This window comes from Rana temporaria, chromosome 1, assembly GCF_905171775.1.
Source record: "Rana temporaria chromosome 1, aRanTem1.1, whole genome shotgun sequence".
Taxonomy (NCBI): domain Eukaryota; kingdom Metazoa; phylum Chordata; class Amphibia; order Anura; family Ranidae; genus Rana; species Rana temporaria.
In genome coordinates, this window is record NC_053489.1 from 381,544,371 (window position 1) to 381,566,773 (window position 22,403).

The 22,403-nt window shown below is 48.0% G+C and overlaps 2 protein-coding genes across 3 annotated transcripts in view; both read right to left on the reverse strand.

The window, feature by feature from the left end:
* The window catches only part of TIMM44 (translocase of inner mitochondrial membrane 44), a 750,397-nt gene that overhangs the window by 187,728 nt on the left and 540,266 nt on the right, over positions 1-22,403 (reverse strand).
* On the reverse strand, positions 12,276-16,695 carry LOC120911444. Of its 2 annotated transcripts, none has more exons than XM_040322530.1 (2): positions 16,581-16,695; positions 12,276-16,491 (listed from the first exon to the last, which is right to left on the reverse strand). In XM_040322530.1, the coding sequence occupies exon 2, from the start codon at positions 14,448-14,450 to the stop codon at positions 13,317-13,319; it is 1,134 nt and encodes a 377-aa protein (XP_040178464.1). In that variant the 5' UTR covers positions 14,451-16,491; positions 16,581-16,695; the 3' UTR covers positions 12,276-13,316. Both variants share the same exon structure in this region, with proteins under 2 accessions (XP_040178464.1, XP_040178465.1).

Below are 22,403 nucleotides of genomic sequence, written 5' to 3' on the forward strand. Positions count from 1 at the left end.
GTATGTTGGGCCTTTTCCAGTAAAGATAAAGACAAAAACCATGGTTACCAGTGAACACTCTGTACAATTGTACAGAGTGTTCACTGGTAACCATGTTTTTTGTGACATGGTATTAAGCCCCAATGTTTATTATGTTTAGTCCCCTTTCACACTGGAGCGTATTGCAGGCGATATAGCGTTAAAAATAGCGCCTGCAATATGCCCTTAAAAATCTGTCCCCATTCACTCCAGTGTGAAAGCCCGAGGGGCTTTCACACTGGAGCGGTGCACTAGCAGGACGGTAAAAAAGTCCTGCTAGCCGCATCTTTGGAGCAGCGAAGGAGCCGTGTGTTTACCGCTCCTCCTCCACTGCTGCCCATTGAAATCAATGGGACAGCGAAGGCTATACCACCCGCAATGCGCTGCAAACCCACCCATAGTGTCGGCTGTAAAAAAAGCGGCGTTTTACCGCCGACGCTATGGGTGGCACAGTGTGAAAGGGCTCTGTACAAAATAAAGTCTTCTGAAGACTATCTTGGTAAAACCTGTCAAGCAAATACTTATGTACAGTATATTTTGAGCATATCTGTTTATTATCTTTGTGGAAAACTCTGTTAGAGAACATTGTGATATATTTTTGAATGTATGAAATAAAACATTTTATATTTTAAAACATGTTCTAGTGTATTATCTTGACTCTGGCACCTTAAAAGTCCCTATTCCCAATTTTTTTTCTTAGGATTCACCAGGTTTTTCACGTGTATTTTATTTTTATTTTTAATTATTATTTAACCACTTAAGCCCCGGACCAATACGCTGTCTAAAGACCCAAGGTGTTTTTACAATTTGTCACTGCGCTGCTTTAACTGGTAATTGCGCGGTCATGCAATGTTGTACCGAAACGAAATTTGCGTCCTTTTCTTCCCACAAATATAGCTTTCTTTTGATGGCATTTGATTGCCTATGCGATTTTTATTTTTTGCGATATAAACGGAAAAAGACCGAAAATTTTGAAAACAAAAGATTTTTCTTATAACAAAAAGTAAAAAATATCGAATAAACGAAATTTTAGTCAAACATTTAGGCCAAAATGTATTCAGCCACATGTCTTTTGTAAAAAAAAATCGCAATAAGCGTATATTTATTGGTTTTCGCAAAAATTATAGCGTCTACAAACTAGGGTACATTTTCTGGAATTTACACAACTTTTATTTTATGACTGCCTATCTCATTTCTTGAGGTGCTAAAATGGCAAGGCAGTACAAAACCCCCCCAAATGACCCCATTTTGGAAAGTAGACACCCCAGGGAAACTGCTGAGAGGCATGTTGAGTCCATTGAATATATTTTTTTTTTGTCCCAAGTGATTGAATAATGACAAAAAAATAAAAATAAAAAAAAAATTACAAAAAGTTGTCACTAAATGATATATTGCTCACACATGCCATGGTTATATGTGGAATTGCACCCCAAAATACATTCTGCTGCTTCTTCTGAGTACGGGGATACCACATGTGTGGGACTTTTTGGGAGCCTAGCCACGTACGGGACCCTGAAAACCAAGCACCGCCTTCAGCATTTCTAAGGGCGCAAATTTTTGATTTCACTCCTCACTACCTATCACAGTTTCGAAGGCCATAAAATGCCAAAATAGCACAAAACCCCCCCAAATGACCCCATTTTGGAAAGTAGACACCCCAAGCTATTTGCTGAGAGGCATGTCGAGTCCATGGAATATTTTATATTTTGACACAAGTTGCGGGAATATGACAAACTGATTTTTTTTTGCACAAAGTTGTCACTAAATGATATATTTCTCACACATGCCATGGTTATATGTGGAATTGCACCCCAAAATACATTCTGCTGCTTCTCCTGAGTACAGGGATACCACATGTGTGGGACTTTTTGGGAGCCTAGCCGCGTACGGGACCCCGAAAACCAATCACCACCTTCAAGATTTCTAAGGGCATAAATTTTTGATTTCACTCCTCACTACCTATCATAGTTTTGAAGGCCATACAATGCCAAGATGGCACACAACCCCCCCAAATGACCCCATTTTGGAAAGAAGACACCCCAAGCTATTTGCTGAGAGGCATGTTGAGTCCATGGAATATTTAATTTTTTTTGCCCCAAGTGATTGAATATTGACCAAAAAAATAAATAACAAATAAATTACAAAACGTTGTCACTAAATGATATATTTCTCACACATGCCATGGTTATATGTGGTATTGCACCCCAAAATACATTCTGCTGCTTCTCCTGAGTACGGGGATACCACATGTGTGGGACTTTTTGGGAGCTTAGCCGCGTACGGGACCCCGAAAACCAATCACCACCTTCAAGATTTCTAAGGACATACATTTTTGATTTCACTCACACAAATCTTGAAGGTGGTGATTGGTTTTCGGGGTCCCGTACGCGGCTAAGCTCCCAAAAAGTCCCACACATGTGGTATCTCCGTACTCAGGAGAAGCAGCAGAATGTATTTTGGGGTGCAATTCCACACATAACCATGGCATGTGTGAGAAATATATCATTTAGTGACAACGTTTTGTAATTTTTTTTTTTTGGTCAATATTCAATCACTTGGGGCAAAAAAAATGTAATATTCCATGGACTTAACATGCCTCTCAGCAAATAGCTTGGGGTGTCTTCTTTACAAAATGGGGTCATTTGGGGGGGGGGTTGTGTGCCATCTTGGCATTTTATGGCCTTCAAAACTATGATAGGTAGTGAGGAGTGAAATCAAAAATGTATGCCCTTAGAAATCTTGAAGATGGTGATTGGTTTTCGGGGCCCCGTACGTGGCTAGGCTCCCAAAAAGTCCCACACATGTGGTATCCCCGTACTCAGGAGAAGTAGCAGAATGTATTTTGGGGTGCAATTCCACATATAACCATGGCATGTGTGAGAAATATATCATTTAGTGACAACTTTGTGCAAAAAAAAATCAGTTTATCATATTCCCGCAACTTGTGTCAAAATATAAAATATTCCATGGACTCGACATCCCTCTCAGAAAATAGCTTGGGGTGTCTACTTTCCAAAATGGGGTCATTTGGGGGGTTTTTGTGCTATTTTGGCATTTTATGGCCTTCGAAACTGTGATGGGTAGTGAGGAGTGAAATCAAAAATTTACACCCTTAGAAAGCCTGAAGGCGGTGATTGTTTTTTTGGGGTCCCGTACGCGGCTAGGCTCCCAAAAAGTCTCACACATGTGGTAGCCCCGTACTCAGGAGAAGCAGCAGAATGTATTTTGGGGTGTAATTCCACATATGGGGGGAGTATGTTTTGCGCGTGGGTGTAAGCGTTACTGGCACTAACTAGCTACCTAGCGGCACCAGCGACACTAATACAGCGATCAGAAAAATGATCGCTTAGTGATGCTGGCAATAGGGGGGTGAAAGGGTTAACTCTAGGGGCAATCAGGGGTTAAAACCTTTATTAGAAAATGTATGGGGGTACCTAACGCTATAAAAACATAGCGGGCGAACCTCAAAAAATAACTAGCTACCTAGCGGCACTAATACAGCGATCAGAAAAATGATTGCTTAGTGACGCTGGTAATAGGGGGTAAAAGGGTTAACTCTAGGGGCAATCAGGGGTTAAAACCTTTATTAGAAAATGTATGGGGGTACCCAACGCTATAAAAACCTGGCGGGCGAACCTCAAAAAATAACTAGCTACCTAGCGGCACCAGCGACACTAATACAGCGATCAGAAAAAAACGATCGCTTAGTGACGCTGGCAATAGGGGGTGAAAGGGTTAACTCTAGGGGCAATCAGGGGTTAAAAAATAGGATTTTTTGTACTCACCGTAAAATCCTTTTCTCTGAAGTCCATGGACGGACACAGCTCCTTAAATCTTGACAAGTGGGTTATGTTCCCTGTTTACAGGAGAGGACTAGGCAGAAACATGTTAAATAGTTAAATACATGTTACATTAACAGAGTTGAACAGCCCCGCCCAGGGGGCGGTCCCTCCAGACATAACCCTCCTCACTGCAGCTTGCAGCCTCAGTTCGTAACAAGCAGTACAAACCTAAAAAGGAGGGGTGGGAGCTGTGTCCGTCCATGGACTTCAGAGAAAAGGATTTTACGGTGAGTACAAAAAATCCTATTTTCTCTTATCGTCCATGGACGGACACAGCTCCTTAAATCTTGACAAGTGGGACGTCCCCAAGCAGTGTCAAAAAACGAGGGGTGGGAAATATATCAGTAAAAACAATTTTAACTTCACCCCAAAACAAGCAGAGCTCCTCAACGGAGGAGGTGCAACTTTAAACAGCCGCCGGCAAAAAACTAGCGGCTGAAAAAAACATCATAAGATGCACTCACAGCAACCATGTAAATTCTGGAAAAAGCGTGAACGGACGAGCAAATCGCCGCCTCGCACACCTGTGAGACCGACGCATGATGTCGGGAAAAAAAAAAAAAAAAAAAAAAAACCCAGGAAGCACCAATTGCCCTGGTCGAAAGTGCCGTGACCGGAAAGGGGGGCCCGCCCTTAGGAGCATAGGCCTGTATGACGGCCTGCCCGATCCACCGAGAAATGGTGGTCGACGAGACCGCCAGGCCCTTTTGTGGACCAGACACCGACACAAAAGAGAGTCAGAAGCTCCGAAATGGAGCCGTAGTAGGCTGGTATACCCGCAAAGCGCGTACCACGCCTAAAGTATGAAAGGCCGAAACCTCCTTCGGAAGAAGGGAAGGTCGCGGGCGCACCATCACCTAATCCTTATGGGGGATCAAGCATGGCGGCTTGCAAGACAAGACCGCCAACTCAGAAACCCCTCTAACAGAGGTAAAGGCCACTAAAGGGGCCACCTTCTGAGATAGTGTCAAGAGAAAATCTCTCTGATGTTTCCAAAAGGAAGGTTCCTGAAGAACCGAGAGCACTCTTCCCCCATGAGTCAAAACTCATGGGGGAAGAGATGGGCCAAGAGGGGAAAGTATATGACAAACCCCTTGCACACAAAAAAAGGGGACCCACCAGGGAACGGGCCGCAAAAAGGCCACTAAAAGAACACAGCCAAGGCTGAAATCTGCCCCCAAACGGTGCTTTAAGCAATTTTTAGATCCAATCCAAGCTTTAAAAACAGCAGGACCCTGGACATTGAAAGTACGCCCGTGGACGTCACTCCATCCCTTCGCACCAAGAGAGGTGCGACGGTAGATCCTCCGGAAGAAGACTACGGTGCCCTGTTGAGATGACCGAGTCAGACAGACCCTGGTCACCTAAAGTCTGGCTTCCAATAACCATGTTAAGCAAGTCAGTGACTGTACAACAGGAGGAAGTATGGGACCTTGAGACAGGAACCTCCTGCCCTGGCAATCGCCAGGGTGCCTCCGCTACCAGGCGCCCGATATCAGCGTACCAAGGACGCCGAGAGTAATCTGGAGCGATTAGAATCATCGGGATCTCCTCAGCATCCACTCTGTGGAGCGGCCGAGGAAGCAACTACCATGGAGGAATGGCAAAAAATCACCGATACAGACAACACAGGGCCACCAGCGCGACTGACGCGTCTGTACAAGATCACTAGACCTGGCCACTAACTGACACCCTTGCGGCGGAGAAAAGCTGCCAGGAGATCCATGCCATGTGAGGCTCACCTCCTGCAAGGGAGCCGAAACACCCCAAGCACAAAGACCAGTCGCCCTGGTCCAGCATCTGGCGACTCCAGTAGTCTGCCTGCCGGCATACCTGATGGTAGACTGAAGCCACGGCCGTGGCGTTGTCCGGCTGAAACCAGATTGGTCGACCACAAGGAGAAGCATAGCCTGATCGCCTAAAATAGTAGGACAATGAACAGTAGACAGCACCTGGTATTCCCAGGCGGTCTTCCACCAGGCACTAGCCAGGCCCGACCCTGGGTAGCTACCGAGACCAGACACATTCAAGGAGGTGTGGTCATAGGTCCACGCAAGTCCAGCGACTCAGGGCCGACTGGACCCCCCAGTTTTGTGAACCTCCAGGTTCACAACCCGTGAGCTGGCATTCGTCGTAAACACCGACCACTGGAAGGAAGGAACAACTTCCCGGACCGAAGAGTCGGGAATCTCTGTCACCAACTCAGAGAGACTCTGACTAGGTGGCGCACAGGAATCTAATGATTTCAGAGACAAGAGATTTTTACCACCTGGACAGTAGTTCCACTGGAAAACCAGGGTGTGGAACTGGGCATACAGTACCACCTTGAAGGAGGCTACCCACAGACCTCTTTGGAGGGTCTGAATGGGAATAACCTATCCACTAGGTCGGAGACAGAAGCTGCTCTCAGAAGAAAGTCGTCAAAGTAGCCAATGAGGCAAAGCCTCGCTGTCCCAACAAAATTCAAATAAGTGCGAGCTCCTAGCTGAAAACCCATGGTGCTGACGCCAGATCAAAAGGGAGGGCCACAGGCTGACAGAGACCCTTCTCTCATCACGAAGCACAGAAAAAAACACTGTGACATGTGCAAAACGGGACATGCATGTATGCGTCCCTGATGTCCGAGGACGTCAGGACATCCCCCGGATGAAGCGCAGCTACCACCGAACAAATGGATTCCATGCGGAACTACCCGACGTTCACAAAGGTATTTAGGGCCTGAGGCCCATAGAAAACCCCAAAACTCTCGTCCTGCAGGAAAGGTAAAATTACCTTGCAACTTAGCAAATCCCACACTGCCCAAGGCAGACCGACGTGCCGGGAGGGGAAGACACAAGGACAGAACTTTGTTCTGTGGATAGGAGGAAACCCTATCTAGTACTCCGAAGAGACCACCTCGCAGACCCACTAGTCGGAGAGCAGGGAGGTTTCACTGAATTGTGAACCTGCAAGCCGCCCCTCCCACCTAGAGACAGGGAGGGAAGGCTATATACATTGGCAGGATTTGGATGCCGGCGTGATCGGCTTATGCACCCAGGGACAGATTAGTCCCCCAGCTGGGCCTTTGACGGCCTGGGAGGGTTGCCCCTAAATAATACACACACATAGTGTGTATGTATATTATGTAGGTGTATGCACACATGTCTTTGGAGGAAACCGGAGTACCCGGAGGAAACCCACACAGACACAGGGAGCGACAATGCAAGCTCCAGGCAGATTGGCGTCAGTGTGCAGATTGGCGTCAGTGTGCAGATTCGAACCAATGACTCTTTTGCTGCCAAGTAATGGAGTTAAGCACTACACCACCGTGTGCATAAAACCATTCTGAAACAGACGCCCTGGATAACAAGGGCGCAGCATTCAATGAAGCATCACAGACCTATATGAGGCCCTGGACCAGCTGGTCCGCTAGGCTAATAACCTCAGGAGAGAGTCGGTGCTCCTCCACTGTCTGGTGCAAAATGCTCACTCTGTGAGTTGTATACAGCACTAGGGGTCAGGACTACTCCAAGATGGCCGCCGAGCGTTCAGAACGCGGCCACAGGAAAAAGGCCAGCACAATGTAAGCTGCGCCATAGCGTGGCTACGACAAAATGGGCGCCAATGGGAGTTTTCAATGTAATTGAAAAATCTCCCAAAAAAATAGCGCCAGCGACCACTGAGACCCCAGTGTAGTGGCCACAATAGGCCGCAAGCCAGACCCCAGCATGGTAAACATGGAACGGGTCAGTACTTCGGATCTTCTATCAGTCAGATCCATACAAGTAGGGGTTCCCGCCCGGCGGTGAGGGACTACAAAAGCCCTCAGTGGCTTTTCTCATTCCGCATCTCAGAAGTTATCAAAGAAGGGCACAGAAGGAAAAAACCTACACAGCGGTCTGATTTGTGTGATCCAAAAAAGACCGAGCCCTCAGCGGAAACCCAGCTGCACTATGCAGCTTAGGAGAGTCCCTTGCAGCAGTAAAAAGCGCACCCATAAATGCCTTATTCTGCCTTTTTTTTTTTTTTTAACTAGGTACCTAGTCCATGGCTCCATAACAGAGCATTCCCCAGGGGATAACGGGGGAAGGGGGCACTCTTTTACCGCCCGCCCGCAGTCCACCCCCACCCTGGCACAAACTGTGTCCAGGACTAACAATAAAAACTCTGTGGGAATCACAGGTGCTAACACCTGCTGCCACCACCAGCATGTGGGGAAGGACCCAGATACTGACTCCAATATTTACATATAGTGTGTATTATAATATGCACACCTGTCCATACAAATAGACAAAAGCTCCTAGAGCCCTATTCAGGGCCTCTCACCCACTTGCTGCGCTGACCAGGGGTAACCAGGGGACTCCCTCAGGAGGAGACTGCACAGCGCTGCCTGTGAGGAAAAGAACCGTGAGGTAACTTCTGCAGGGACCTGTGTTTAAACAGGAAAAGCCTCATAGGGCTGTTTTATTTAAGGACAAGTCACAGATACAGCATAAAAAGCAAAACCATTACAGGTGTCACCAATCAGTCAGCGTCTGCTGAAGTATAATCATAAACATCTGTGCTCATCACAGGGCTATTTACCTCACAGGAAAGCCCAATACAAAAAAGAAAAAACACAGGCCAGATAACACAGTCCCCTCAGGAAGGCCCCCTCCCCCCTGACAGCGGCAATGTTAGCAATGCAGCAAGGGAAAGGAGCAGGGAAGTAAGGGGAAGGGACCCCCGAACCCCAGGAATGCCCAGCTGTACCAACCCACCGAAGCAGGAGGGACTGTACTTACCCGTCCGAGCGAGGACTCGCTGACGCATTCCTGACAGAACTACAACCGAAATGGAGGTAGCTGTCGGCCCGGTCCACTGTGATTGAGACAACACCACAGCCCAGTCATATGTGGACCTCGGAGCAAAGCTCACCGGCCCCCCCAGGAGTCATGGGGTATGGCGTGGCAGACCAAGCCTCTTTGCAAAGGTGTGCCCACGCTTGCTGGTCGGACTGAGTAGACTACAAGGATCTATAATATCCAGCCTGTCTCTCAGCCAACAGTTGAAAGAAGATTCTTCAAGAAAAAGTAAAGTAAAATAAAATAAAATTTCTCCTCAGGGCGCTGGGCCCAAAGGGAGCCATACGTCCTTCTCCTTTGCTAGGCAGAACGAAACTGAGGCTGCAAGCTGCAGTGAGGAGGGTTATGTCTGGAGGGACCGCCCCCTGGGCGGGGCTGTTCAACTCTGTTAATGTAACATGTATTTAACTATTTAACATGTTTCTGCCTAGTCCTCTCCTGTAAACAGGGAACATAACCCACTTGTCAAGATTTAAGGAGCTGTGTCCGTCCATGGACGATAAGAGAAACCTTTATTAGAAAATGTATGGGGGTACCTAACGCTATAAAAACCTGGCGGACGAACCTCAAAAAATAACTAGCTACCTAGCGGCACCAGCGACACTAATACAGCGATCAGAAAAACGATCGCTTAGTGACGCTGGCAATAGGGGGTGAAAGGGTTAACTCTAGGGGCAATCAGGGGTTAAAACCTTTATTAGAAAATGTATGGGGGTACCTAACGCTATAAAAACCTGGCGGGCGAACCTCAAAAAATAACTAGCTACCTAGCGGCACCAGCGACACTAATACAGCGATCAGAAAAATGATCGCTTAGTGACGCTGGCAATAGGGGGTGAAAGGGTTAACTCTAGGGGCAATCAGGGGTTAAAACCTTTATTAGAAAATGTATGGGGGTACCAAACGCTATAAAAACCTGGCGGGCGAACCTCAAAAAATAACTACCTACCTAGCGGCACCAGCGACACTAATACAGCGATCAGAAAAACGATCGCTTAGTGACGCTGGCAATAGGGGGGTGAAAGGGTTAACTCTAGGGGCAATCAGGGGTTAAAACCTTTATTAGAAAATGTATGGGGGTACCTAACGCTATAAAAACCTGGCGGGCGAACCTCAAAAAATAACTAGCTACCTAGCGGCACGAGCGACACTAATACAGCGATCAGAAAAACGATCGCTTAGTGACGCTGGCAAAAGGGGGGTGAAAGGGTTAACTAGGGGGTGATCAAGGGGTTAAAAGTGTTAGGTCCAGTGTAGCCCCCTACCCCCCCCCCAATAAAGGTTTTAACCCCTTGATCACCCCCTAGTTAACCCTTTCACCCCCCTTTTGCCAGCGTCACTAAGCGATCGTTTTTCTGATCGCTGTATTAGTGTCGCTCGTGCCGCTAGGTAGCTAGTTTTTTTTGAGGTTCGCCGCCAGGTTTTTATAGCGTTAGGTACCCCCATAAATTTTCTAACGCTATAAAAACATGGCGGCGAACCTCAAAAAAAAACTAGCTACCTAGTGGCACGAGCGACACTAATACAGCGATCAGAAAAACGATCGCTTAGTGACGCTGGAAAAAGGGGGGTGAAAGGGTTAACTAGGGGGTGATCAAGGGGTTAAAACCTTTATTGGGGGGGGGGGGCTATCCTGGACCTAACACTAACTGCCTGACACTAACTGCCTGTCACACTGAAACTAAATGCAGTGATCAGTAAATGATCACTGCAATTTAGTGACGGTGTGACAGGGGGGGGCGATCGGGGGGTGACCGGGGGGGGGTCGTAAGCCTATGTGTCTGTGTGTCAGTGTAGTGCTTGTGTACTCACTGTGTGATGTCTCCGCTCCTCCGCCGGACGAAAATACCGGCGGAGGAGCGAAAATCCTCCTCTGTCTGTGTTTACAATGCAGGCAGAGGAGGGCGGGGAAGGAAGCTGATTGGCTGGGGAGCGATCCGGAGGGGGCGGACAAAAACGAACTGCCGCCCCCGCATCCCGGATCGCTCCTGAAGATTACCGACCCGCGCCATGTACCGGGGGGGGTCCCGATCGGACCCCCGACCCCCGTCAAGCAGAGGACGTACAGGTACGTTGATGTGCCTGTCCGTGCCATTCTGCTGACGTATATGTACATGAGCGGGTCGGGAACTGGTTAAAGGATCACTAAAGGATTTTTTTTTTTTTAGCTAAATAGCTTCCTTTACCTTACTGCAGTACTGGTTTCATGTCCTTATTGTTCGTTTTTTGCTTTGAAGTTGCTGTAATTCTGCTGTGATCTCCACACTTCCTGGTTGTCCGTTTCCTTATAACCACAGTACTGGGAGCTTTTCACTGTGGTCTAAGCTGTCATTACTGTGTGTCTAAAACTTAACAGAACCAATCAGATTCATAAAAACATAACACTGCCCTGGATTTGTTTGTTTTTGTTCTGTGTGTCTCTCTAGTTCACAGGAACATGAAACCAGTTTAAAAGTGAAACTAACCTGCAGGCACATTATATGATTGCTTTTTATCTATTTGTAATCATTTTTAAAAGGAATCAGTTAACTTTTATGTCTCTACACCCTGTAAACAGTCATTTCAGCAAAAACATTTTTTTCCTTTAGTGACCCTTTAAGTTTCTTGATCCAACAATTGCCAAATGCAAATAACAGTTACAAAATGTGATAAAAATGTAGAAATATTTTAACACAACAAGGGATAACATCCTTCTTCTATTTTCCCTTAAGGCTATTCCCTCCTATCCCCCTCCCCCCTCCCTACCCTATCCTTAATAAGTGTACTTTCCTTGTGGTTGCCTAACAGAGTAAAAAGATAGACCACACTCGGTGCAGCCTTAAGTTATTAGAGGAGGGTATCCTCCAAAATCTAGAAATGGTGTAGATAAAGAACAAGAAAGAAAAAAAGAGAAGAAAAACGGAACAAATAGACCAAAGGAGAACGGTAAAAGAGAGAAAATAGGGCCTTGGGGGATCGGGCAGATAACATCACCGGCCCCCCTACCAAGGGCACCCCACAGCCTCAAACCAGCCTCTCACAAATTTCCCATAGTTGCCCTGTCTAGTAAGCCCCACTCTTTCGCTGGAAATTGTTAAGTTACTGGTCGCTACCCAGTATTCTACCGACGGAGGGACGCGTGCCTGCCATTTCTGGGCAATTATCTTGCGTGCCTGAAATAGGCATCTCAATACAGCTTCCAGATTACCTGGTGGGACTCTATTTTCCTCCATACACCCTAAGAGGCAAGTTAAAGCCACCGGTTCAAGGGAAGACCTAAAACATTTATTAACCCTGTCTATTATCTCCACCCAGTATCTGAAAAGCTTCGGACACTTCCAAACCATGTGTATAAAACGGAAAATTGAATACTTACCTTCCTGTAATTTTCCTTTCCTGGTGCCTACCCATGGCAGCATACCACTGGTCATGGCTCCGCCCCGACCGACCCACAGGACCACATAACTCTTATAAAAAGAGTTGACCCCCCCTCACCAGGTATTCTTTGTAACTAGACCTCAGACCGCAGAGCAGTCCATAAGGGTGGGCGTATGCTGCCATGGGTAGGCACCAGGAAAGGAAAATTACAGGAAGGTAAGTATTCAATTTTCCGTTTTCCTGGTGCCTTTTTAATGAACTATAAAGTGGAACATTCCAGCATCCTCTTCCCAAAGTCTCGGGAGGTAAGAACTGCTGGATCTAGGCTATAGTGTGCCATAAAGGTGCTGCCTTGCAAATTGTCTCCGGGGAGACCATGCCAACGCTGCCCAGGACGAGGCGACTCCTCTTGTTGAATGAGCGTTCACCGCTTGGGGAATAGGAAGACCACTGGCCCGGTAGGTTCTTTGAATGAGCTTCACAATCCAGCTTGCCACTGTTGTTTTGGAGGCTGCTTTCCCTTTCCTTGCTCCTCTGGGAATGACAGAGACGTTGATCTTTCCGGAACTCCTGGGTTAACTTAAGATAGTATTTTAAGGATCTGGCTACATCTAGCTCGTGTAAACTTGAAGAGGCTTGCTCCTCATTAAACGTTGGAAGAACCCATTCTTGATTAAGATGGAACATTGAAGGTACCTTGGGGATGAACTGATGAATGGGCTGTAAGACCACCCTGTCCGGAAAGAAGGTGACATAAGGCTCCTGGGCTCCTAGGGCTTGGATTTCCGACACCCTACGCCCTGATGTGATGGCAATTAAAAAGGCCGTCTTCCCAGTAATGTCTTCCAATGAGCACTCCTCTGTAGGAGCGAAAGGTGAACGTGCCAGGGCATCTAGCACTACTGTTAGATCCCATTTGGGGTATAGGGATTTTCTAGGTGGGCGTAGCCCAAGAACCGCCTTCAGGAATCGGTCTACCAACGGATTATGGGCCCACCTGATATCCGTTAGAGCTGAGATGGCAGATATTTGGACTTTTAAGGTGCTGAGGCCCAGGCCTAGATCCAATCCTGACTGTAGAAATAATAGAACATTATGGACTTCTGGACATAGCGGGTTGAATTGGCTGGATTCCGCCAAGGCCACAAACTTCTTCCATATTCTGTAATAAGTGGCATTTGTGGAAGATTTCCTTGCATGTAATAGGGTTTGAACAACCTCGTGTGAACACCCTAAGTTCCCCAGCCTCCTCCTTTCAATTTCCAGGCCCTCAAGCTCAGGATCTCTGGATGGGGGTTAAGGAAGTTGCCCTGAGACAGCAGGTTGCTCCTGCATGGTAGAGGAAGCGGACTGCATAACGATAGACTGACCAAGGAGTGGGAACCACGGCCTCCTTGGCCAATATGGAATGATCGCCAGGATGGAAACATCTTCCTTTGTCAGGCGTTGTAGAAATCTCAAGATTAATGGAGTTGGGGGAAAGGCATACCCCAACTGGAATGTCCAAGGTTGTATCAGGGCGTCCGTACCTGCTGAAGTCGGACAAGGTGTCCTCGAGAAAAATAGGAGTTTTCGCGTTGAGGGGAGAAGCAAAAAGAACTATTTGGGGAGTCCCCCACTGTTGGCAGATTCCGTTGAAGGCCCTCTGATGTAGGGACCATTCGTTGTTGCTGCAGAATGACCTTGAAAGGTGATCGGCTAGATGGTTCTCGGGCCCCGGAATATAGGATGCCCGAAGGTCCCCCAGATTATTTTCCGCCCAAGAGATTATCGGAGTCACTTCGCTGAATAGGGACCTGCTGTGTGTACCTCCCTGGTTCTGAACGTAGGCTACTGCTGCCCGATTGTCCATCTGGAGAAGGACAGGCTTGTCTTTGAGGAGAGGGGCTAGATGCCGAAGAGCCATCCATGCCGCCCTTAGTACTAGGATGTTGGATATCACTCCCTCAGCATTGAATGGCCACTTCCCTTGAACCAGCTTGTCTTGGATATGGGCTCCCCAACCGATCTGACTGGCGTCTGAGGCAAGGACAGTCCAAGTAACTGGCCCGAGGGGCCGAGGGACTAGTAGGTTGGAAGGCCTTGTCCACCACCAAAGGCTGGACTTCATTGAAGAGGTAATGACTATTCTCTGTTTGAGATGTTTCTTCTCCCATTGTGCCAGGAAACCTAATTGGAATTCTCGCAGGTGCCATCTGGCCCATTTTATCATTGGGATGCATGAAGCCAGAGAGCCTATGAGACTCAGACAGTCTGTGGCCGACATGCTGCGGGATCCCATTGCCCGTTTTACCTTTTGGATCAAGACTAGGATCTTCTCGGGCGGCAGAGAGACCACTCTCTCTGGGGTATTGAATAGGGCCCCCAAATAAGTCATCTTTTGTGATGGTGTTAGTTGGCTTTTTGCCATGTTGATCAGCCAGCCAAACCTGGACAGGGTATCCAGTACTACTTGAATGTGCTCCCTCAAGGTGTCTCCGTGCTGAGACAAAATCAGGATATCGTCCAGATAGTATAATACTCAAATTCCCCTTTCCCGGAGGGGGGCTAGAACGGCTCCTAACACCTTCGTGAAAGTTCTGGGTGCGGACGAAATTCCAAACGGGAGGCATTGGAACTGCAGGTACAAATCGCCTACTTTGAACCGCAGGAAATGCTGAAATTGGCTGTGTATTGGAATATGCAGATACGCATCTTGGAGGTCTATAGAGACCATCCAGTCCCCTGGTTGGACTGATAAGATTACTTGAAGTGTTCTAGCCTGATATGTTTGTTTAACTTTTTTAGATCCAATACAGGTCTCCATCCTCCCGTCTTCTTGGGAACTAAAAAGATGGGAGAATAGAACCCCGACCTTGCCTCTGATGCTGGCACGGGCAAAACTGCCCCCTGCTGGAGGAGGATTTTCATATACTGAAACAAAACCTCCCTTTTTTCCTTGGAAGCCGGGATTTTGGTATCCTGAAAAGAAAATGGTGGGGGTCGGGTCTTGAATCTCCAAAAATGGCCTCGGAGGATGGTAGACACTGCCCATTGATCGGTGCACCCCTCCACCCAAACCTGCGCATAGGATTTGAGTCTTGCTCCCACTAGGCCGGTCTGGGTGGTAGGGGAGTCAAAAAGACTTCTGGGTATCCCCAATGTTAGTTGTGGGCTTCTGCTTCCCTAGTTTAAGGAAGGAGGCCTGAGACCCTTTCCAGCCTCTTCTGTATTCTCTCCCTGGACGGTAGAATCTTGAGTCCCTTCCCCTCTGTTGGGCTCCTGGTCTGGGAGCGAATCTTTTCCTTCTACTTCTATCTTGGGGAATTAAACCACTTTTTCCCCCGGTGACCCTGGAAATCGCCGAATCCATTCTTTCCCCAAACAGCGCTTTTCCGTCGTATGGAATGCGACACCATGATTGTTTTGAAGATGGATCCGCTGCCCACGGTTTCAGCCACAGGGCCCTTCTGGCCGTGATAGAATACAGCATGGCCCTGGAAGCACATCTTAGGACATCTACAGCTGATTCTGCCATAAAATCTGAGGCCAGTTTTAGCTCATCCAAAGCCTTGATAACCTCTTCGGTGTCTATGCCTGCTCTAAGATGTTGTCAGACCAAACTCTGGTGGCCCTGGAAATGGAAGATAGGGCTACTGCTGGTTTGCAGGCCCCTCCTGTTGCCTGGTACACTTTTTTAAGGTCTGTGTCGATCCTCCGATCCAAGGCATCCTTAAAAGACACTGAGTCCTCTAGAGGCAGGGTCGTGTTTTTTGCCAGCCTCATGACTGAAGCATCTACAGCTGGAACAGAGTCGAAGAGCTTAGCATCTGACTCGGCCAGAGGATATCATTTTTGGAGACGGTTAAAGGCGACCGGCCTCTTAACCTTTTGCCATTCCCCTAGGATGAACCCTTTAATCTCTCCCATAAGTGGAAAACTAGAAACTCTTTTTGTCAAATGAGGAAAATACTTCTTTGTTTTGGGACGGGGGTTCAGGGCAATCCTCTTCCCACTGGTTGGCGTCTTTGACTGCCACTACAAAAGGCTCCACTAGGCTAAAGTCAAATGTTGAGATATCCTCCTCATTTGGGACAGGTTCATCCTCCGAAATACTTTCCCCATGGTATGGGGTGGATGGTCCGGCGACCTCCTGGTCAGTGGAAGGCGGGGAGGGAATAGCTTGAGTTGAGGACAACTCCCTAATTGATTCCTTGATCAAATCCTTAATAGAGTTTGGGGAGTCTTGCCTTTCTACTGTAGCTTCCAAACGACACTGGCCACAGGCCAACTTCCCTGGCAGGGCCCTTTTACCACAGACCCAACAATTATCCCCTTTTGGTTTGGAGGGGTGGTAGGAAGAACTCCGATGACTACTAGAGTTACGACTTGCAGTATGAGGATGACCTGAGCTTCTATGGCCCCCCGAGCCTCTGTCGTGGGAAGATCTATGCGATGAGTCTCGTTGCGGGCTGCGGAGACAAAATCATAAAGATGGCTGTTGTACGCCTGTTGTAGTGCTCTTTATACCCAAAACATACCTATCTGTAGCAGCCCTTACCTAGTGGATTGTTGAGGATCTTTTTGTAGCGGCATGACTATGTCCAGGACAGCTAGGGAGAATTATTTAGAAATTACTATGAGACCCTCTGCCAATAGAGATCACACACATACCAAGAAAAAAATCCCTCAAAAATAATGAATATAAGTATATCAAAAGGTATAATATATATAAAAAGAAATATAAGATTTATGCTTCCACTTTCTTCTTTTTTTTTTGGTATGGAAAAAAAAAAATGCAAGTATCTACCTTGGCAGGGATCCATAACAACACCACAGCAGGAGCAATCAGGAGAGTAGAGAAAATTAGATGTCTCCTAGTCAGTCTGCACTCAAATGAGTGCAGACGCGACTCCGCCCACCGAGATGACAAGCCTGTGTCATGTGACGCACGCGAAGCGCCCGCAACTCGTGAAGGAAGCTGGCGTCTGAACACCATCCCTGCGCGTCCCCCTTCACCCCCTCCCGCGATACGGAGACGGGGAGTGGGGAGCGCCAGACGACCGGACCATGTCCACACAACCTGTAAGGTAATACTGGGGAATCACCTGACGAGGAGAAAACATGCTCCTGGAGGTACAAGTAATATAGCCAAAAAAAGATCCACAGAAAAAAGGGCTCCTATACTTATCTGGTGCCTTTAGCAACCCAAGTGATAGGACTCCGTCCTGCAGGAGAGCATGAACCTGCAACGGTCACACCATTGGTTGGTGAGGTAGAGCCGACACACGATCCTGCGGGGATGAGGACAGAAAAAAGAATACCTGGTGAGGGGGGGTCAACTCTTTTTATAAGAGAGTTATGTGGTCCTGTGGGTCGGTCGGGGGCGGAGCCATGACCAGTGGTATGCTGCCATGGAGGCACCAGGAAAATCCCCTTTTGCCTTACACCTCGGACATTCATCGTTTTGCCTCCACCCTCGTTTGAACATGTTTTGGGGGGTGTGGTATACTCTATGTAATAAGAACAGATGGGACAGTCTCTGTGCTGGGGCAATTGAAACCAATGCTCCTCGTTCTAAAATCTTGTCCCACTGTTCAGGAGTTACTATACCCACATCCCTTTCCCACCCTTCTCTGCTCTTGGAGGGACCCGCTCTACTTATTGCTCTAGCCCCCAGAGTGGTGTAAATTTTTGAAATTAAGCCTTTAGATGTTCTTGCCTTAATTACTTTGAGAAGGGCGGGTATCTGGGTCCACAAAACTGTTTGTGAACTAAATTGTGCTTGGATGGCATGGCGAACCTGAAGATACTTGTAAAACGTCTTATTTGGTATGTTGTATTCCCTTGTTAAGTCTGAAAATATTTTCATTGTATTACCCTCGAACATGTGTATTAAGCGATTTATACCCCGTTTCTCCCATTCCCCAGGTTTCTCTATGCCCATTACTTCCTATAAGTTTTTATTGCTCCATAGGGGGGAGAATTCTGTTACCCCAACATACCGCATCAGTACCTTCGTTGTCTGCCATGCTTTGCTGACTAGTTTTATAGTTGGCATTTATAGAGAAAAAAAGTCTGCCTCTAAGGCCCTGTACACACGGTCGGATCGAACCGATGAGAATGGTCCGGACGGACCGTTTTCATCGGTTCACCGCAGAAGTGGCCTGATGGTCTGATGTGTGTACACACCATCAGTTCAAAATCCGATCGGGTCAGAACGCGGTGACGTAAAACACAAGACGTGCTGAAAAAAACGAAGTTCAATGCTTCCAAGCATGTGTCGACTTGATTCTGAGCATGCGCGGGTTTTGAACCGATGCTTTTCTGTACTAACCATCGGTTTGATCCGATCGGGCAGCGGTCCATCGGTTCGGTTTTGAAGCATGTTTTAAAATTTTGGACCGAAGGAAAACAGACCGATGGCCTATACACACGGTCGGTTTGGTCCGATGAAACTGAACTTCGGTTCATTCTCATCGGTTCGGTCCGACCGTGTGTACGGGGCCTTAGGCTTCCACAAGTAGCTTGTGTGGGTTCCCCGTTAGCAAGAATCGACTATTGGCGTTATCTGGCCTTGGGGTTCCACAACCCGCTAGATGTTGCAACTGAGATGCCAGAAAGTATAACCTCGGGTGTGGAACCACCATGCCCCCCTTTTATAGGAAGTTGCATAGTCTACAAGCTAATCCTGGATTGACCACCCCTCCAAATTAATTCCCTGAATAGCGACTCTATTCTCTTAAACCACATTTGCCCTATCCAGATCGGGGAATTGTGGAGCAGGTATAATATCTGCGGTGGCCATATCATTTTTATTAAATTGCAACATCCTGCTGCAGACAGAGGGAGTCGTTTCCATATATTGCTTTTTTGTTTTAATTTAAGTACTAGGGGGGCGATATTCATATTAACATATTGACTAACATCCTTCATAAGCCAAATCCCCAAATATTTAAAATTTTGTGACCACTTTCAGCTGGGAGACTCCTGGCAGTATCTGGACACCAAGTGGGTCTAATGGTAACAAGGCTGATTTTTCCCAATTGATGGCCAGACCTGAAAACTACCCGAATTCCCCAACCATTTGCATCACTGTATCTAGTGAGACTTCTACATCTCCTAGAAAGAACAGGACATCGTCCGCAAACAATGCAATCCTGTCTTCCTCCGACTGTCTTCTAAACCCCCTGTATGTCGTTCCTCGATCTAGCCATAATTGCCAGAGGCTCCATAGCGAGGGCAAACAAAAGGGGGGAGAGGGGGCACCCCTGTCTCGTCCCTCTCTCCAACTGGAATATTTCTGACAGCTCGTTGTTTATATAGATTTTTGCTTGTGGTTCACTGTACAATAGTTTAACCCAACTAACGAAAGAGGGTCCAAAGCCAAAGCTCTTTCCACAAGTATGTCCATTCTAGGCCATCGAAAGTCTTTGCGGCGTCAAGAGACAGCATTGCTCTAGGGCCCTCATTATCTGTTGGAATCTGTAGATTTAAGAAAAAAACTTCCAAAGCTCTCTAGCACTTTCCACAAGTATGTCCATTCCAGGCTATCGAAAGCCTTTACGGCGTCTAGAGACAGCATTGCTCTAGGGCCCTCATTATCTGTTGAAATCTGTAGATTTAAAAAAAAAAACTTCTGTTAGTGCTTGTTGACCTGCCTGCTATAAAATCCGACTGGTCCGAATGAATAAGATAGTTAATATATCTATTTAAGCGAGCGGCGAGTACTTTGGCTAGGATCTTTACGTCAGTGCATAGTAGGTAGATTGGGCGATAGGATGAGGGGTCCAGTTGGTCTTTTACCTCCTTATGTATTACGATAATGGTCGCTTCCGAAATTGAACTAGGGAGTGCCCCCCCAATTGATGCCCACTCCAGTGTCCTCAGCAGTTCTGGAAGCAATACTTCACCATAACGTTTATATCTCTATTGGAAGCCCATCAGGGCCTGGTGACTTCTGGCTGGGCATTCCAGCCACTGCTTGCTGTACTTATTGTAGCATAATTGGTGCTTCCAAGTCCTGTTTATCCTTCACTGACAGAGTCGGGACTGTTATTGCCTGGAAGAAAGCTTCCATTCCTCCGCTCCCAACCCCCTTCTTGGATTTATACAATGTTTTATAGTACTCATAGAACGTATGCATCACAGCTCGTCCATCAGTGGAGATTTCTCCTCCTGTTGTCCTTATTGCTGAAACATTTGATGGAGGGGAGTTGGTTCTACACAAAAGAGACAGCATACGCCCTACTTTCTCTCCCTCTCCAAACTGACTCTGTCTCTGTAGTATTTGCCTATTCTCTGACCTTCTCGTGGTGGCCATTCTATAGACTTGCTGCTTTTCCAACCATTCTCTCTGCCTAATTAAAGTGGGCTCCTCAATGTACCTCATCTCTGCTTGGGTAGCCTCGAGTCCAAGATTTCCCTCTTGCTCTCTACATTCCCTTTTTACTCTCGCTACCTGCTGGATCAAAAGGCCCCTTAGGTACACCTTCAGGGAGTCCCAGATCACCCCATCCGGTGCCGAGCCTGCATTGATTTGTGCAAACTCTCAATCTAGACACCAGTTTCCCTGAGTCACCAATCAACTCATGCCAACCCGGGCTAATTTTCCACTTGTTGCGGGAAACCTTAGCCCTGATCTTTATTGTCAATACCAGTGGTGAATGGTCTGAGACCCCTCTTGGGCCATCCTCTATCACCTTCACCAGGGACAGCGCTTCCTCATTACCCAAAGCCATGTCAATTCTGGAAAGGGTACGGTAAGAACTAGAATAGCACGAATATTGCCGTGTCTGTGGGTAACAAGTACGCCATATGTCCCTCATCCCCATTTCCTCCAAGAACCGTGCCAGTCGACCCTCGCTTGGTGTACTGGGTTTAATCCCAGGAGGAAATCTATCCAGGATTCTATCCAGGACCTCGTTATAGTCACCAACCGCTTGAGTCAGAGCTGATTCCTGCGTCGAATTCGGTTCCCTCCCCCGCTCCGGGTCCCCCTTCTCAGCGGCATCCATCACCAGGCCCCTCCGGGGATCACCTTGCCCTCCTCTCGCCGCCGAGCACCCCCTCCAGCCGAGCTCCGTGGGACCTAGGACCAGCGTTCCCCCGTCCAGCACTCGCTACCCTCCCTCCTACGGAGCCCCCCCCTTGGATCAACCAGGTGACATCCGCCGCTGAGGACACTCAGCGGCACACTCGGTCCCTCCGTCCACAGCTTCGGCCCTACTCACCAGCTCTCCTGCCCCTCCGCAGCCGCCGCCTTCCTTGGACGCAGAGCCGCAGGAAAGACTGCGGCTGCGGCCCAGCCCCCTCCATCCGCACCAGATCTCGGTCTCCTTCCTCCACAGCTTCACCTCCAGCCAGACAGGGTTCTCCCCGACCCAGAAACACCCGGAGGCAGGTACTGACGCCCTCAAAGCCGCATCTCGGCTGGAGAGTGTAGGAGAGGCCCCGGCTCGGGCCTAGCTTCGGTTCCGGTGGCCATGTTGGTACACCCAACCGTAGCCAAGAACCCCTCACCACCCCCAGGCACTGACCAAACATTCACAGGGACCACGGACTATACACAGCTGGAAGAGTAGCACAGGGCTACAAACCCGGTAAGTAAGGGCCATCCTTGGCCCCCCTCTCCATTTTTTTCCCACCCCCTTGCCACTTTCCTTCCCCAGCTCACCCATCACAGCTCAGCCTACATCGGCCAGGTAAGTCTAATCCGGGGTCCATCTAGCAGCTTGATCCAGGGTTCTACTATCGCCTCTGGGGTCAGGAAGGATTTTTTTCCCTTGCTGCAGCAATTGGCCGCTAGGCTAGGGTTTTTTGCCTTCCTCTGGATCAACTGAGGGGGCAGTTTAGGCCGGGCCACCATCTTTTTTTGCAGCAACTTCACCGATCCGCATCACTGGCACTGAGCGAATTCAACTGAACCTTCCGGGAACATCACCCCCCCCCCCCCCTGATCACCATCCTCATCACCGTTGGATCAACAAGATCACTGTATCAGCACATGACCAACAAGTCATCTCCCACCATGCTCATCATCAAGTACGCAGCGGACACCCTCCGCAACTTAAGGAAGGCGGCCGCACCGCTACCAACCTCCACTCAAAAAACACTACGGAAAGAACTACTAAGAATCTACCAAACCCAAAAAAACGAAAAGCCACCGCAGCGACTACAAAACTTAGAATGCGCCCTGATCAACACAAGATCTGCAGTCAAGCACAGAAAGGAAATCCACGACTTCATCGTCCAACACAACACAGATTGCCTCTTTATCACAGAAAGTTGGCTAACACCCGACTGTAATCCCATCCTAGCAGAATTGGTGCCCGAGAATTATCGCATCCTAACCGAGCATAGAACAGGTCAAAGAGGAGGAGAC

Excerpts from the sequence above, each read along its gene's own strand:
- LOC120911444 (XM_040322530.1), bottom strand. The coding sequence starts at position 14,450 with ATGGCAAAAAGCCAACTAACACCATCACAAAAGATGACTTATTTGGGG.